Source organism: Paramormyrops kingsleyae, chromosome 16, assembly GCF_048594095.1.
Source record: "Paramormyrops kingsleyae isolate MSU_618 chromosome 16, PKINGS_0.4, whole genome shotgun sequence".
In the NCBI taxonomy this organism is placed as follows: domain Eukaryota; kingdom Metazoa; phylum Chordata; class Actinopteri; order Osteoglossiformes; family Mormyridae; genus Paramormyrops; species Paramormyrops kingsleyae.
In genome coordinates this window covers 15,505,999-15,524,112 of record NC_132812.1, presented here as the reverse complement: position 1 = coordinate 15,524,112, position 18,114 = coordinate 15,505,999, and the positions used below count along the sequence as shown (strand labels likewise).

The 18,114-nt window shown below is 41.3% G+C and overlaps 2 protein-coding genes across 3 annotated transcripts; both read left to right on the top strand.

Moving 5' to 3' along the window:
- Positions 1-7,000: 7,000 nt before the first annotated feature.
- Positions 7,001-12,065, top strand: LOC111852290 (retinol dehydrogenase 7-like). 2 transcript variants are annotated; one of them, XM_023828028.2, is made up of 5 exons: positions 7,001-7,236; positions 7,519-7,833; positions 10,385-10,643; positions 10,725-10,888; positions 11,729-12,065. In XM_023828028.2, exons 2-5 carry the CDS (start codon positions 7,521-7,523, stop codon positions 11,947-11,949), a joined length of 957 nt encoding a protein of 318 aa, XP_023683796.1. In that variant the 5' UTR covers positions 7,001-7,236; positions 7,519-7,520; the 3' UTR covers positions 11,950-12,065. The 2 variants fall into 2 exon arrangements, with proteins under 2 accessions (XP_023683796.1, XP_023683797.1); XM_023828029.2 differs by having other exon boundaries at positions 7,001-7,301.
- Positions 12,066-14,614: 2,549 nt separating this feature from the next.
- On the top strand, positions 14,615-18,087 carry LOC111852302 (retinol dehydrogenase 7-like). Its single transcript, XM_072700232.1, has 5 exons — positions 14,615-15,019; positions 15,913-16,243; positions 16,665-16,923; positions 17,394-17,557; positions 17,831-18,087. The coding sequence occupies exons 1-5, from the start codon at positions 14,615-14,617 to the stop codon at positions 18,085-18,087; spliced, it is 1,416 nt and encodes a 471-aa protein (XP_072556333.1).
- The last annotated feature ends 27 nt before the right edge of the window (positions 18,088-18,114 follow it).

Sequence of the window (18,114 nt, the reverse complement as noted above, 5' to 3'; positions counted from 1 at the left end):
GATGTTTTGAAGAACAGAAATGTACTAGTTTTTATTGTGTTGCTCTTCATTTGCACATGTTCTAATGCGAAATTGTGTTTATGTTCTGAGCAAAAATGCACTTACTACCCAGATAAATAGCTCTAAACATTTCTTTTGACTGCCTAAGACTTGCACAGCACTGTACATACATGTAATGTATATCAATGTTGTTATGGTTGAAGGTTATGTGACTAATATTAAGTACAAACAGGTTTTTGGCACTTTTTCCAAGGACCGTGGTTAAGATTTGTTTTAGTTTAATATAATTCCCATTTAACAGCTGGCAAATCACAAGGGTTTCTTCAGGTCTGTGTCCATCTGCAGCTGTAACACACTGGAATGATTCGGATATTCCTCCCTAGCTTCATGCTGCTGCCTATCATCTGGCCAATTATCACATTTAATGAGCACAGCATAGCAACCAGTAATATCACTATGGTCAACAGCAACAGCAAAAAATGGAAATACATAAACAATCAGTTTGTCAACTGGTAAATAATTGTTTGGAACTGTCATGTTCTTTATTAGCTTACTATTATTATTTACTATTGATAACATTTAATATTTAATGTTGTATGAGGACTGTTGTCTGTGAGATGTTTTTGTTTGATTGTCATCTTATAAACAACTAGCTGCTTGTTATGTCACTGCAAGCACGTAGCCAAAACAGTAAGTGTGAATTTAAACGGCCGATAAACCTCATTCGTTCATTCAATACGATTCATACGTTTGTTATGTTTCAAGGACTGCTGTGTGAATTTTCCAGCCAGGATAGACCACTCCATTATCAGTAAAAGCAAAAGTTCACAATCACTTCATACCAGAAAGATAACATCACCGTTCAATTGTTTGATTTAACAGAAGGTCTTAGAGTCTATATATGTCAGTCTTTTGAAAGTAGCAATTGATGTTTAAGTTCTGAAATATGTTTGGGACTTAAAACGTTATGTTTCGTAATGGAACGCGATCCGATTGCGACCATCCGCCGTTTAAGCGACGTATTGCCTACAATCTGTGCTGACAGGGTTAGTGCATCAGTTTTGGGTGATGTAAAGAATGGGCAAACTTTGGAAGGGCAATATAAGCTGTTAGGAGCTATTTAATAGGCAGCCTGTGATGAACAGAGCAGTCTGACGGGTGAAAAGGATAATGGCACACTGCATTTTGCTGTTTTTAAGGTTAGAAACGGATTCAAAATTGGCTTTTGGCTATCAAATGACAGACAGGGGAATACGAAAACATTGCCAGGGGCTGGGATGAGGTGGTGGTGGTGGTGGGGGGGGGGGGGGGTCGACACATTAATGTAGGAGGTTCTAGAAGGTTTTGAAATAAGATTCGAATAGTCCAGAAGAGAGAAACAGGTCCAAGGACAGAAGATACATGCAGCATGCTGTGGTTAACGTAAAGCTATGATCTGCTCATCCTGGTAACCATGGTTACATTCTAGGTAGGGGGGAGTTGCAGCTAATGCCCAGCTTCTTGGCAGTTTTGGAGGCAAAAACAGTCGCGCCATGAATAAGAATGGACAGGTCAATATTCTCCAGGAATGTGGGAGGACTTCGCCTTTGGTAGGTTAGTGCTTTGTATGACCCTAGTGGGCGGGATGGGATGGGGGCTGGTGTAAATCAGCAGAAACAGTCAAAGCCAACACGAGTAATCAGAGCTGGTGCAACATTTCAAACTTTCATTTAGTTTCTTGCACAATTTAGAGTTGTGAGTGGGGGGCAGTCGGGGGTCCCCCTGGGTAAGTTTTGCAGTAGGCCCCCTGTCATAGTGGGACCCGGGGCGGCTGCGCCTCTGTCCCGCACCTAATCCGCTAATCAGGTTATGTTATGTTAGTGGACGTGTTGCTGTTTTTTGTTTTCCCTTGTTAGGTTTTATTTTAGAAACAAAACTTTACGTTTTGTAATAACCAGGGCTTATTAGTAAACAAGGGCATTTAGTATGACAAAAGACTGCATACACTGTGGGTGGTAAGACGGGGAGTTTAGTGGTCTGGTGTAAGCGACATTATTTAACCACTCACGCCGTTCTGGCGCAGACTGACCAACATTATAATGTGTTAAAGCGACCTCTGCTGGTCAAATTAGATTTATTCCTCACAATTCCGCTATAAATCCGTCGTCAATTAATTCTCGCCTCAGTCTGGTTTCTTTCCATAGCCCCAAAATATCAATCCACCTCCCAATCTCCCACCAGCACCAGAGTTCCAGGGGCTTAGGGCGAAGTGATGTTCCTAAATTCGCCAGAGTGTAATTATATCTCTGAGTATGTTCTGACAAATTATGATAAAGGTTCTTATTTATGGAGGCGTGGTGGTTCGGTGATCAGCAGCATCACCTGACAGGCTGCTATGTGGGATTCCAGCCAAAGACATGCAGCTATATGTGTGTATAGATATTTAACAAATGTACAACTTAATTACTAATTTTACATATTTTAATTATTAATTATGTACATCAGATTACATTTTGTTTTTAGTTAGCCCAGTGTAGTACACTAAAGGGATGTGCAGTAAATTACATGCTACAGATGATGTATACCGCATGCAGAGTTATTAAGTGTGAATTTTGCTGCATCGTCCGATGGATATTTTCAGTCTAGATTCATCGGCGACTAAGAATGGACAGTTTATAAATATAGCATGCTCGCTATTTGGGCTGAGTGCTTTTTGTTCGGACTACAAGAAACTGTAGATACTTCCCAGTGCAGAATTATTAAGCAAATTATTAAGGCCAAAGGGATCTTACAGGGAGCAGAAAAAAACAAACAAAATAGTAAAGTGCCAGTCTGAGGGATGCAAAACAACAGAAATTTCCAAACTTTTAAAATGTGATCACCATACAATGAACCTTTGGATTTAATAACTGGTTGACCCTCCTTTGGCAGCAATGATCTCAACCAGGCGCTTCCTGTAACTGCAGGTTAGACCTGCACATCATGCAGGGGGAATTCTTGCCCATTCTTCCCTGCAGAACGGCCTTAACTCTTCCATATTCTTTGGTTGTCTTCTGTGTATGGCTCTCTTCAATTCATTCCACAGCATCTTAATAGGATTGAGATCTGGGCTCTGACTGGGCCACTCCAAAGGCAGATTTTGTTCTTCTGAAACCATTGTGCTGTGGATTTGCTGCGATGTTTGTGGTCATTGTCCTGTTCCATCACCCAGCCTCTTCTGAGCTTCAGTTGATGGACAGACACCTTCACATTATCCTGGATAATTTGTTGATGAATTGGGAATTCATCTTCCCCTCAATGATGGCAAGCTGTACAGGTCCTGAAGCAGCAAAGCAGGCCCAAATCAGGATGTTCCCTTTACCATACTTTACTGTAGGGATGATGTTTTGATGTTGATATGCAGTGCCCTTTTTACGCCAAAAAGTTCTGCTTGTTCCTCCCAAATAGTTCAATTTTGGTTTCTTCACTTCAGAAAACATTTTCCCAGGACCATTGTGGAGTGTCCAAGTGCTCTATTGCAAACTTCAGGTATGCAGCAATGTTCTCTTTGACAGCAGTGGCTTCCTCCTTGGTGTCTTGCCATGGACTCCTTTCTTGTTCAGTATTGTTAAATCATGAACAGAGATGTTACCCGGTTCTAATGACTTCCTCATGTCATTCGCTGTCACTCTAGGGTTCTTCTTTACCTCGCTGATGACTTTGCATTGTGCTCTTGGGGTCGTCTTGGTAGGGCACCCACTTCTAGGCAGAGTGGCCATAATACCAAATTGTCTCCATTTATAACAACTTGCTTAACAGTAGACTGATGACTATCTAAAGTATTTCCCCTGCTGTTCCCCTCCTGTTGGAGTTCTTGGTTTTGTCTGTCCAGTCCCTTGGTTTTCGTTAGTGGTTTCCCTGTCCGGTTCTGCGTCTTAGTCCTGTCCAGCCGTCCTCTGTGGCCCTGGCATTGCCCTTGCACGCGCCCGGTGTTTGCGCATTAGGTGAAAGGTAATGACAGAGCCGGCACCTGTTTGTCCCAGTCTTTCGTGTCCCCTCCCCTTTTGGCCAGCAGGTGTCGCTGGCCATCCTGCCCTCCTTTGTCAGCCTTTGTGGTTCTCCTGCTCCTCTTTGGCCGCATGGCTCGAGTTGAGCATGCAGCTGCCTATAAACCCCTGTTACATGTTCAGATCCTGCCTCTGTTTTTGTAGATTTTGTTCCCTAGTCTTTCATTTGTATCAATTTTCTAGTTCCTGTGTTTCATGACTTGTATACTGTTTGGTTTTTTTGCTTTGCCTTGGTTCTGTTTTACCTGCCTTCATTATATACCCCAGTGTTTGGATTCTGTTCCCTTGTTTCTGTCAGGTTCTTAGTTTCCCCTTCTAGTTCCTTGATTTAAGTATTAGTTTCCTAATAACACAGTGTCCTGTGTTAGTCTTGTTATCCCTCAGTATTTAAGTTCCTGCCTCAGTTCAGTTCCTTAGTAGTTTATTGTATGTTGGTAAGTTGTGTATTCAGAGTTAGTAGTTTCCTGGTGTTTTATTTTTGCATTTTGTTCCCTGTCTACGTGCTCTTTGTCGCCCTGACCTTTTTGTAGTTAGTCTGTTTTTCCTATTTTGCTTTTTGGCCCCCCGTGGTCCATTGTTTTGTAGTTTCCTTAGTGTTTCAGTTGTTAATAACTCATGGGAGCACAAGGTGGGTTTGTCAGTGGGTTGTCATCTCCTTTCCCTGCCTGTGACCCCCCCGTGCCTGAACCACCCGCAGTCATGACACTTCAGGAATAGTGCTTGCTTGATAATTCTCCACTTAGTGTAATTTTCTACACATGTAACATGTAAAATACAGCGCCTGACAAAAGTCTTGTCGCTTAACCAAGTTGTAGGAACAACAAATAATAACTTGACCTGTAGTTAATCAGTTGGAATCAGAAATGGCTTATAAGAAAAGGCAAAGCCCTCTAGATTATGCTTATTATACCAAAATAAAGTTTTGCATCATTCATTGAGTTTTGTCATGTAATTAGGACAGAAAGGTCAACTTTTGCCTGGACAAAAGTCTTGTCATATGCAAAAATAATGTAGAAATTATACATATACTTCATTTAGAATACACAAACATGCTACAATAACATCAGAACATAAAGTCATGGTGCCTTGGAAAAAAAAATTAATAATGTGTATGACTCCCATGAGCTTGGAGGACCACATTCATACGTCTTGGCAATGACTGAAATAACTTGTTGATGAAGTCATCAGGAATGGCAAAGAAAGCAGTCTTGCAGGACTCCCAGGGTTCGTCTAGATTCTTTGGTTTCGTCTTCCAAGCCTCCTCCTTCATCTTACCCCAGACATGCTCAATAATGTTCATGTCTGGTGACTGGGCAGGCCAATCCTGGAGCACCTTGATCCTCTTCAGTTTCAGGAACTTCAATGTGGAGGCTGAAGTATGAGAAGAAGCGCCATCCTTCTGCAGAATTTGCCCTCTCTTATGGTTTGGAATGTAATGGGCAGCAAGAATATCTTGATACTTCAGGCTGTTGATGTTGCCATCCACTCTGCAGATCTCCTGAACACCCCCATGGATGTAACCCCAAACCATGATTTTTCCTCCACCAAACTTGACTGTTTTCTGGGTGAATTTTGAGTTCATACGGGTTCCAACAGGTCTCCTGCAGTATTTGCGGCATTTGGTATGTAGTTCAATGGATGATTCGTCAGAAAAATCAACCTTCTGCCACTTTGCCTCTGTCCATACTTGCTGCAAGCTGTAGGCCTTGGCAAATTCAACATGCTTTTTTTGTTGTGTTCTTGTTAATGCTGGTTTCTGAGCACTAATTTGGCCATGGAGACCACTGCGTGCGAGAATTCGAGAAACTGTTCTTGTAGACACAGCGGTGACCAGTTCTGATGTAGCTCTGCTGCAGTTGAAAAAGGGTTGGCCCTGGATTTTTGAAGCAACAAACGGTCCTCTCAAAGAGCTGTCTTACGGGGTCTGCCTGACCTGGGCTTGTCATGAACGTCACCAGTTTCTTCATATCTTTTTTTAATCCTCTCCACTTGATGTTTGGATACATTAATGACGTCTGCCACCTCAGCAGCAGACTTGGTCTGTGGTTGACTCTTTGGCATGTTGTCAGAAGTCAGGTTGCACTTCAAGTGAAGGTCTGGTTTGCTGGGGATCTTTTTATACACACCTGGGATTATGTTCATTACAATATTTGTCACAGGTGAACCTCTAATTTGTGATTGGTTGAATAATTAAAAGACATGACAAGACTTTTGTCCTTGCAAAAACAGGTGTTATGGACTTTAACAAGCTGTGAACATCAGGACACTTTTTGACTGTTTCATTTTGCACCCAGTTATTAATGTGAAAGCCCTTGGCATTAAATTGATCCATTCATTGTAACAATTGATTGATTAGAAATAAAGTTATATGCCTTTTTAAGTTACGTCCTTATGTGACAAGACTTTTGTCAGGCACTGTAGTTATGTGAACACAATATAACTAATATGGCTCTGGAATCATTGAGTTTTTCATTTACTGTATGATGCTGAAATGAGTCAAATCAAACAAGCAAAGCAGGATAGTTATGTAATGTTGAGATTTAAACATTTAGCAGATGTGTACTTCATGCAAAACTACATTTTAAATTGTTTTAATATTTTGTTCAAAACCCAACACTTTGTTTGCAGTAAATGTAAAACTTTACTCATACAAAAGGCTGGAGATTAAGCTCACCCAATCGCCTGAGCTGAGTAATATTGACAGTAAAAATACTGGACAGTAAAAAAAAAATGCACGTCATAATATTTAACTTAAATAGATCAGTTATTTAGCAGAAAAATTCCATCCCTGTGTACAGCTATAGGCCCTCATCAACCGTACTGATAGTTACTGAAAGCGGTTTTCTAATCTTGCTTAACGCACCCTCGAGATTCGGACCCACGCCCCAGCAATCGGATACAGTAACTCAAACTAATGAGCCACTACCCACATTAAAATCGGTTCCCATAAGATTTCCTGATATCAGACTGCATGTTTCCTGTCTTTTAAAATGGGTCGTTGTGTTGGCAAGCCACTGACGCGCGTAAACAACATATTTGTTATGGCGCAACGAGTGCTGAAGAAATCATCAGACGACCACATTTCAATAAAATTATCAATTTGAAACGTTCTGTGCTCGTTACGTACTGTCCCGGAAAAAAACAACCGGAAGTTGGAAGTCATCAATACCCCATTCATCTATTCACGCTGAAGCAGACAGGCTGCAAACAGGTGAGTTAGTGTTTATCGTAAAGTGTAGTTTTGGGGAGATTCAAGAATCGCTGAAAGTGTAATAGGTGAGCATGCCAGCCTCGATTGTAACAGCTTCACTGTCATTCGTATCTAACGTGATTCCGCGATATAATGTATCACGAATGTTAAGTTCTGGCCACGTATACGTACATAGCAGAGTTGCGGAGTCTTTCGATGGCGTCACGCATCAGCATCAAAGTTCACGAATTTTATTAATAATGTGCATACCTTTTCTTTATTAATGCCAGTCTTTTTTTGTAGAGATGTATGAATACCTGCTCGGGATGGTGGTCTTTTATTATCTCTATCGCTGGTATAAGGAAAAGAAAAGAGTGTCAGAGGAATGCGAGAAGTACGTGTACATCACGGGGTGTGACTCCGGCTTCGGCAGGCTGTTAGCCAGGCGCTTGGACGCGCTGGGCTTCTGCGTGATCGCGTCCTGCATAACGGAAAAGGGCGAAGGGGACCTTAAAAAAGACTGTTCCGCTAGACTGACCGCCGTGCACCTCGATGTCACCAAGACTGATAGCGTGAGCAAAGCGGCTGAACTGATCAAAACCAAAGTTGGGGAAAAAGGTGAGTTTGAACGGGCATATATATATGCATTCATGTATGTATTGTGATGTTATGTTTTTATATAACCATGATAAACATATACGCCCAAGCCTAATTAAAACGTTTCATTACCCTGATCATCCACGCTGATGATTTATCAGTCTAAATTTTATATTGGCCTTTTGGGAATTTGTGAAGTCTAAATTGCATTTTGAATTGATATGGGTTACAAAAAAGTGAAACATTAAACAAAAGTACTGAAACTACATTTTCGTAAGAAATTAACTATGAAATTTAAGGCTTTTAACTTTGAAATATATGAAGTTAAACCTATGACGAGCTACCGCTAAACTGTGATTGTACCGTTTGCATCGCAAACATTACGGGTGAGATGCTGGCCGAATATGTAAGAGGATGGTGTGTTATTGGGCGTTTTCACCCACCCCTTCTAGCGTTTAGGGTAGAGCTGTGCAATTAATCGAATATTAATCACAATTACAATTATGGCTTCCCTTGATTATGAAAAAAATGATAACCGAGAAAAATTATCTTTCTTTGTATCTCATACTGAAATGATTCCCTATTTTAATAATGCAACCGCGTATCCGTCAAGTTCACAGAAGCGTCGGAGCTGCGGGCGCAGAAGACTTTGCTAACAGGACGGAGTTGTCATCCTTTAATAACTGTACATTTCCGGACGCCGGTGGCTGTACCGCAGATAACCCACTGACTGAATTATCTTCGGTTCGTTCAGAAGTAGACAAGGCAGGATTTGGACGAGTGGGCATTGAGAAAAAGTCAGAAATTTTTCGTTTGGCCATTTCGCGTATTACGTGGAAAGTTAGGACGGAATTAGAGGAGTAGTCGTGGCCCGATTCTCTTCTATTTCGGATCCCTTATCGCAGCAGTCAGCGAGATGACATTTGAAGCAGAGTGGGCGTGTCAGATGATGCCTCCCTTCGGTTTGGTTTTAATCACGTGATAGTGTTATAGGAAAGGTAGACGCGGGCTGAGAGTGTCCGCACATAATTAAAAGCCGTTTCTGCTGCTTTAATTTTAAAACTTTTCTTAGATTGAGAGAGAGAGTCGCCACCGGCGACTAGAATGAAAAAACTAGTAGCAAAATAGAAAATCAAGTCGCATTGGCGACCATTTTAGTCGCCATCTGGAGCCCTGCTCAGTGTAACAAACATAGGCGGGGTTTCACATTTTTGCCTGGGGGGACACCTACCGGTAGACCACGAACTCAGTTTTAATTTTTTTCTTTTACATACAGTATACCATATTTTGCACTTTCAATTATTTGTAGCAGTTACATTAAGCTGCACTTACCTCTAGATGTTTCCTTAGGTTGGGCATGGACTGTTTAGATATCGACATGTTTACAGTCGATAAAAACGCACTGCATTGCAGTTAAATTTGTGCCTTTTTCCGTAATGTATCGGAAATGTTTTTTTATATTTCCAGCAATGGAATACATTCCTTTCCTTGTCTGCCATTGCCTGCAACAGAAACTCAGACCGCTCAGTCAAGTTAATTAGCAGAATTGGCGCTACAAGTGTGGACGCGAGAGGATAACCAATCAGAAGCATCGAATAGTTTCAAACTTTCGGCTATAGAGGGAAATAGCAAAGGGGAATGTTTTGCATAAGAAAAACATGAAAAGCAATAAAAAATACTGTTATTAAAGATATTAGCAAAGTTTTGCATACAATCTTATGATGTAACTAAAATTGTAATCATGAATATTTCCATAAGTAGCTGTAATTTAATTACACTTTTTTCTCTAGTAACTGTAACGGATTACAATTAAAAATTTTTTGTAATTAAATTACGTAACGCCGTTACATTTAACTCGTTACTCCCCAACACTGTTAAGCACAGCTGGAAATTTTGTCTCCTGTTTTCTTTCGAAAAAATCTTTAAGTTGCACTTTTTATATCAGTTGACTGAGCTGTCGACTCTCATATGTATAGTTGGGGAAAGAAAAAGTTTTAGTGTTTTTGAATATCAGAGAACAGTTCATCTCAGTATAATTTATTTATTCATTAAAAAAATGTATTTGTACAAGTTCAACGTATGTTATCTTAAAGTTTTATTTTGGTTTCAATTTCAGTGTAAGTGTATATGTTTCATTATTAAGATTCAATAAATACATTGTTTCTGCTGTTAAGAGTAATTATGGTAAATAATCGGGATCTCAGTATTCGTCAGAATAATCGTAATAATGATTTTTGCCATAATCAAGCAGCTCTAGTATAGGGTGAGTATTGTTAAAATGGCACTCCTGGCAAAATGGGACATTTAAACTTTGCAGGTAATATATGTTTAGTAATACTTAATTTTGTCTTCAATATAGTGTTCAAGGGGCATTAATGTATCTTGAATGGTATCAAGTTGAGATTCAAGACATTGAGATGATTCTGTAATCATTGACATGATTTTTCCAGAGAGCAAATTTTTAGGAAGTGTCCCATTTTAACAATACTCACCTTACGCTAACATCTCTTCTCCGTGAGATACCTTGCGGAAGCTGGAATACCCTAACTGGTGAATGTGGGGTTTTCTGCAGGCTTGTGGGGTTTGGTGAACAACGCAGGGGTGTCTGTGCCGTGTGGACCCTGTGACTGGCTGACCATCGAAGACTACAAGTCTCTGCTAGACGTTAACTTGAACGGACTGATCGCCGTGACCCTCAGCGTGCTCCCCCTCATTAAGAAAGCAAGAGGGCGTGTGGTGAATGTGGCCAGTGTGCTCGGTCGGATTAGTTTACAGGGTGGACCGTATTCCATTTCCAAATTTGGAGTAGAGGCCTTCAATGACAGTATTAGGTAAGACCATACAAAAACAGCATAAGGAAGCATTTGTTTTCTTTATCTTATTTTCTTCTAATTTTCTTCTTCATTTTCCAGGAGAGAGATGATTCATTTTGGAGTCAAAGTCATATGCATAGAACCAGGGTTTTTTAGAACCAATATGAGTAGCAGTGATGTTATTCAAAGGCAATTTGAGAAACTTTGGGCCAAATTGCCACAGGAAATCAGAGAGGATTATGGAAATGATTACATTGACAAAGGTAATTTGCATATAAAAACTCATTTGTTTCATAGAGGTTTTTTTTTTATCATTTATACCTGAATTGCAACTAAAGTTTTATCAGTAACATGTTGTGGGGGCACAAATAATGTAGTAGTACACACTCTTACTTAATGTATTTATTAACCAGAAACTAAATGTTAGTTATGTACTAGTCCCATGTTCATTCATCAGTCATAATGATTCATGTATTTCATGCAGTTACTGTATAGTTACTGTATTGAGACTGATATTTCAACCCCTGTATTAGCTTAGTCATATCATCTTGTTTTGTTTGACTAATCTGCCGGCCCCTGGAGGATGGGCTCCCCCTTTGGGTCTGGTTCCTCCCAAGGTTTCTTCCTCTTAGGGAGTTTTTCCTTGCCACCGTTGCCTTTGGCTTTCTCACTGGGGGGTCCTTACGTGGCAGAAATGTAAAGTGCATTGACACAATGTAATGTTGTGATAATGCGCTATATAAATAAAATTGCATTGCATTGCATATTTGTTAATGATTTGTACCTGAGTAATAACTGAGTTAGTAAGTTACTTGTGCCCCCTCAAGTGAAGTGTTACCATTGTATCAACTGAAGTTGTGTAATTCTCTGTAATTCAGAAGAATGTTTGCTGATTGTTTAATCCTGATATACCATCATCCCTCAGTCAATGTGTTTCCTGATACTTCTACTTAGAAGACATTATTAACAAGCGAAATATTGCTATTTAAAATGCTAAATATAGCTATTTAACAAGATTAAGAAAAAGTTCTAGACTGATTCGTATGCAAATTCAAAGACTCAAAGAAAGCAGTGCAGTGATCTGAATCGCCTTTGTGCCGCAGTGTTCCACCAAAAGCCGGTTCTGGAAAAGATGCTAGATGATGATCTGATGAAAGTGGTGTCCTGCATGGAGCACGCCCTCTGTGCTGTCCATCCTCGCACCCGCTACTCCGCAGGCTGGGACTCCAAGTTCCTGTGGCTGCCTCTGTCCTACATGCCGTCCTTCATCTCTGATTACCTGCTCATCAGAAAGGGAGCAAAACCAGCAAAATCTGTGATATAGCCTCATATTTCTGTTTAGTATGGGAACAACATATTGCTATAGTGAACTTATCTATCACTACCTAACATAGGCAAACTGTAACAAAATACATACATTCATTGTTGAGTGTGCTAATTACATTATTAAACTTTAATTGGAAAGTAGTATTGATGTTTCAGATATGAATTTTTATGTAGTTTTGTAAAGTTTTATTATTCTCATGTAATCAGGAAATGACATTGCAAAGCCTGAATTAGAAATTCAAATTTAGTTCATATAAGTACGTGGTTTTAAGCAGATGTTCTTTGGGTCTTAGTTTGGTTAGTGTATTTTAATATGTTAAAAGTATAGTAAGTATGTTTTAATGTTGTTATACTTCTGCTTCTCTGGGGTTTTTTTTGTCTGATGTTTAATTTTCGCCCCTCTTAATAGGTTACTGTGGCTTGGCTTCTAGCTGCCAATCTGACTGGACTATTCAGATTTGTACTGGATTGTGTAAATAAAGAGGCTGATACTCTGAAGAGTCTGTTTTCTTTGACACTCATTGCTGCTCATCTTTATTAAACTGAGTTCCTTTGCTCAGAATTCTGTTCTGTTCTTTCTCATTTAATAAATAATGAAACACAATATGTATTGTAAGTAATGTGCTGGTGTGTTGGGTAAGGTTATAGCCTTAATACTCTGCCTTTGATTCCCAGCCCCAGCTCTGTCTTTATTGGGCCCCCCTGCATTACCTTGTTTTTCTCTGCTTACTCTGGGGGCCCCTCACAGTCCAAAGAGACTGGGAGGTGTTTCTCCATCGCCTGCAGTATGTATGCAACACCAGTTTTGATTTGCATTCCTCTAATACTAAAACACAAATACATTGATAAATCAAATGAAACTATATCAACACCCCACCCTAACCATTTAATTTAAGTGAAATTGCTTAACATTGTTTCTCTAATTACTCAGTTTATTGTTGCCATATCTTCCCAAAGACTTATGTTTTAAATAAGAACATCCATCTGGGTCCAATACCAGCACCTGCCTGAGCACCCAGCTCTTTCCCCTGAATAAATCCAAGTGCCTCCCCCCACTCTCAATGTTCTAAGTGCCCTTTTTCTATAACCAATGATGGCAAAAAATTATCATGGGGGACACCCCCGGCCAACAAATACTAGCAACTGACCACACACCTCGAAAAGTGTGCACATCACTGAAATGGAGTCATATATTATATATGAAGAAACTCTTGTCAAAAGTAAAATATCGATGGCGATCACAAGTCAGGGTCAGCCAGTCCCTGGAGACACTGAGGATAAGGGCCTTGCTCAGGCACCCGGTGGTGAAATGACTCTGGGATTTGAACTGATGACCTTGTGCTGATGGTTGCAGAGAAGAGCCAGACACTATCCCCTAATACAGGATTTGTCTAATATAGCATTCCAGAATTAGATTCTAGTAACAAGATGCTGTCTAATCACAGGATACAGACTTCCTTGTAATTCCCTGAACAAATAAAACTACTTCAGTAGGGCTTTGAAATGCAAAGTGATTCCATCTCAGTCACAGATCTTAAATGTTCACTGAACACTGTTTGTGTGATCCAGCTGGCCTAGAAAACGGCGGAGTGGATAAAATGCCATCCTCACTGACTATGCTGAAGTCTGTGACTATATATGTGTGTGTATTTATGTGTATATACACACACACACACATATACAGTACAGTATATGCATGTGTGTGTGTGTGTGTGTGTGTAGTGCATTTATCGGAGAATACATTGTGGAGTCTCAGGCAGATAGGACAGGCATGCGGCAGAATAAATGGGGGCAAAGCACAATGTAGAATGGAGCAGAGTTCCTTGCTGTCTTTAAAGAACACTGTGGGAATTGTTCCCTTCCCTTTCTGAGTCACAGACTGGACCTTCACAGTAATGTGAGCTGAAATGCACTCAGCCTTTTACCCTTTCACACACTTAGTGCCACATTCTCTATTAAAGCTGGGCCTCGTCTTTCTCTTTGTGCTTCAGATGGCCAGTTATTGGACCCTATATGTAACTCTCTCTGGATATGCAAACGCAAGAATTGGATATTCATGTTTGGAGTGTTGCTAAGTTAAAAAAAAAACCATACAAATCATTCACAGGTGTCTGACACGGACTATGAAGCTGGTTTGGTTTGTTTCTGCATCGCAAACACCAGTTGTGCGCCCGCTCTCATGTTTGACTGAGCGTTCACAAGTTCCTGCTAGGCACTGCACCTAGGGTGGAGCGGGCCGGTCCCTGAGCCCCTGCCGCTTTGGTGGAGAATGTGAGCAACTGGTCAGCTGGGTTCTGTACGGAACTGGGTGCCGACTCTTTGGCGTTAAGGTTGCATTTGAGCTTCAATTTTCGGGTTGTTTTAAGTCTCACTCCAGCCTAAGAATAACAAGGTACTGATGCATGGGGTGAAGAAGCATTAGGAAGAGGGGTCACACTATGAGGACTGTGGAAGGCAGCTAGCTGGCGCGGTACTGGTTCTTCGACCCACTAGACCAGACGCAGGCAGGGACTTGAGGCACGTGCCTTAAGTTAAAGGCATGGATTGAGTTGCTGTGCGGTCTGGTGGCAGAAGATAAGTGGTGGATGGAGCCCAGATGTCACACCCAGCTCTGCAGTCACACGGTGTCAAAGTTTTGCTATTGCTGTGAATCGCTTGAGGAGATGGAGCCCAAGGACATTGTGTGCTGGGAGTCTCCTCCCTCCCTTCCTGCTCTATCAGCTCCACCTGCTGCACCGCCTGGTCTTTCCGACACCACCCGGTGCCCCAGAAGCTGTTCCCCAGTGCTTCCTGACCCTGCTGGCCCTCAGGTCACTTCTGTTGCACTGCCTGACCCTTTGGCGCCACCTACTGCCCAGAGGCTGTCCCTGCTGCTCCCCCCGACCCTGCGGTGCCACCTACTGCCCCGGAGGACGTCCCTGTCCTGCCCCCCAGCCCTCCAGCACCACCTGTGTCCCCGGAAGTTGCCCCAGCTGTGCCACTTGATGGGGGCTGCCCCCCCTGCTGAGTGCCTAGTGGGAGAGGGGCGCTTACATGCAGTCCAATTCTCTCCTCATGATGAGCCACAGGTGAGGCTCGTCAGGGGAGGATTGGCTGGGATGAGTAATGAGGCAGTGGCTCCGCCCACCTAACACCATACAGTGTGTCGTTAAAAGCTGCTTGACTTCATTAATTCACGACTGTCTTGAGTGTGGTCTCATTTATTAATTATTGATTAATATCCAGAAAGCTGTTCTTCAGAAAATGTGTAAATATATAAGATATATGTGCAATAATAAGAGCGTAAGTACAGCAGCACATAATGTAATGGAAATACAGTGGCACTCATCAGATATTAGCATAATCCTTGTGATGTGACAGACAAAGTAGGATTATTGCATGGGCTGGAGAACAGAGACGTGTCATCTCCTGTGTGAAGACAAAATTCAGGATCATTTCAAATTTGAATTAAATTGGATATATTTTTGCTCTCCTACAGAAAGGATTATATCACTATATCACAAAGGATTTTTTCCCCCGATGCATTTCACAGACCATTAAAGATTAATGGATGAAGATATAATCTCTTCAGAAGTAAGTCATTCCTTAGTAGTTGTAGTTCCCAGTCTTAGAAAGTGAACATCCAGGAATCCATAACAGTAAGGTGCCACAGTAAGTAACTAATAGCATTTACGTATAATTTTGGGCATCTCTATACCTTTTTGTCATATACTATTAAAGACATAAATGTACAATTACATGTATTACTTAATTCTTACTTATTTTATTCTATTATACAGTTATATGAAGTGGAATATATTCGAGAATGTATTATTCAGGTGAGTCAAAAGCATTCTACAGAATGTGGGTTCAGGTGACAGATAACAAAATTTCAAGGCAGTAACAGACAATCCTGGGCTGATCCTAGAATGGTCAAAGGGAAATTTTATATATAACCACCATTTCTCTTTTACTTTTGCAGGCATTCCAGTCAAACCCTGTATTATTATGTATCCTGGCTACTTTTGCTGTCGTCACTCTTGCATGGTACATAAGAGACTCATTGAAAGTCGATAGTATCACTGAGAAATTTGTCCTGGTGACGGGATGCGACAGCGGATTTGGGAACTTGCTTGCCCATCAGCTGGACCAAAAAGGTTTCCACGTGATAGCTACCTGTTTAACGGAGAAAGGATGCATGGATCTAAAGGCAGAGACTTCGTGGAGATTGAAGGCAGTGCTGCTGAACGTGACGGACAGCTCGAGCATCGACAGCACAGTGCAATTTGTGCACAATGAAACTGGGAGCTGTGGTAAGTCAGACAAAGGGGCAGTGGTTCCAGTCGTTAGTTTCAAATTACCACGAGGCATCTCTAAACAGCTTACCAACTGGAACAATCCCTCAGGTGTTAACAAGGTTAAGGGTGGCTGCAGATTAACACAGATAAGAAGATTAAACCTTTGAAGGATAAAATGCTGTTGGACATTTCTAGATGTAGGTGAACAATAAAGTCAAGAAACTGACATCTAGAAAAACTTTTTTGTCTTTATAATTACTAAAAATGTAAGTATTTTTATAACTTCTATTAATAATATATTTAATATTATATAAATAACCATATGATTTAATTACATGGTCCAAAACATTGAATATAAATAGAAATAATGATGTCAAAGATGAACATAGTGTCGTTCTGAGTAGAATTCCTGTGTCTAACACTTTGTCACACGCAGGTCTGTGGGGCCTTGTCAACAACGCTGGCCGGTCCATTCCAGTTGGGCCCTCAGAGTGGATGCAGATGGAGGATTTTAGGAATATTCTAAATGTCAACCTGTTTGGGCTAATTGAGTTGACTCTCAAGCTCCTCCCATTGCTGAAGAAGGCGCGGGGAAGAGTCGTCAACGTTTCCAGTGTGATGGGGAGGCTGGTGCTGACTGGGGGTGGCTACTGTGTGTCCAAGTGGGCTGTGGAGTCATTCTCAGATAGTCTGAGGTATGGAAAATAAATACCCACAATTCCACTATTCCAGCAATACACTACGTCAGAGCTCCCCAATCCCAGTCCTGGAGGGCCAGCCTGCAACACAGTTTGCAGATTTCCCTCCTCAAACATACCTTATTCAGATCACCAGCTAATTGCCAGGTTTAGTATGTGTGTTTGAAGCAGGGAATTCTGCAGACTGGCCCTCCTGGACGGGAACTGGGGAACCCTGAACTACATAATAATGTTCATTGCTGAAAGAGTTACAAACAAGACTTGTTTTTGCTATCAGACATGGTATGATGACCCAGGAATAGCCCTGTTGCCTCGCAGTTCCAGTGTCGGGGGTTCAAATCCTGCTTTTATGAGTGTGGAGTTTGTGTTTTAGCTTAAATGCAGTACCTCTGAAAGGTATATCATTTAATGGTTACTGCATGTCTTCTGAGAATGTTTGTGTTTCATGTGTCCATTCCTGCACTCAGAAGGGACATGAGGCACTTTGGTGTGAAAGTCAGCATCATTGAACCAGGCTTCTTCAAGACAGCCGTGACAAACGTGAACCTTATAGATGCTGACCTGAGGAGATTGTGGGACCAGCTTCACATAGACGTCAAGGAAACCTATGGGGAGAAGTATTTGCAGAACTGTGAGTCATTCTGCTGTCAGATAAACTCCACTAGAGATGTGAATATTTTATTCAAATTCATATCATAACATTTCAAAATGAAGCTGAATCATAAGAGTCATCTCCAGATAGTATCACCAAATATTTGCTCATTACTTTGTAAAAAAAAATTATATAAATTAATAGTCACAGGAAATTCCAGTACTATGGATGTGACATTTAGACTCATATTGGTAAACAAAATGCCTACAGCATGGAACACTACTGGAAGAAGGTGTCTCCCTTTGTCCGCAGATATGAAAGCTCAAAGCTTTGCCATGAGTCTCCTGTGCAGTAAGGACATCTCCAAAGTGACGCACTGCATGGAGCACGCCCTGACCGCGCGACACCCCCGCAGCCGTTACACTGCAGGCTGGGATGCCAGACTTATCTGGCTCCCCATATCCTACCTCCCCTCTTTCATGGCTGACTTTATCGTTTGTGCTTTGTTTCCCGTACCCAAAGAGGACCGGGTGGCTTGTCTAAATCAGGTGGATGTTACAAACCCATAATCCCGCATTTATGCATATCTGTCTCAG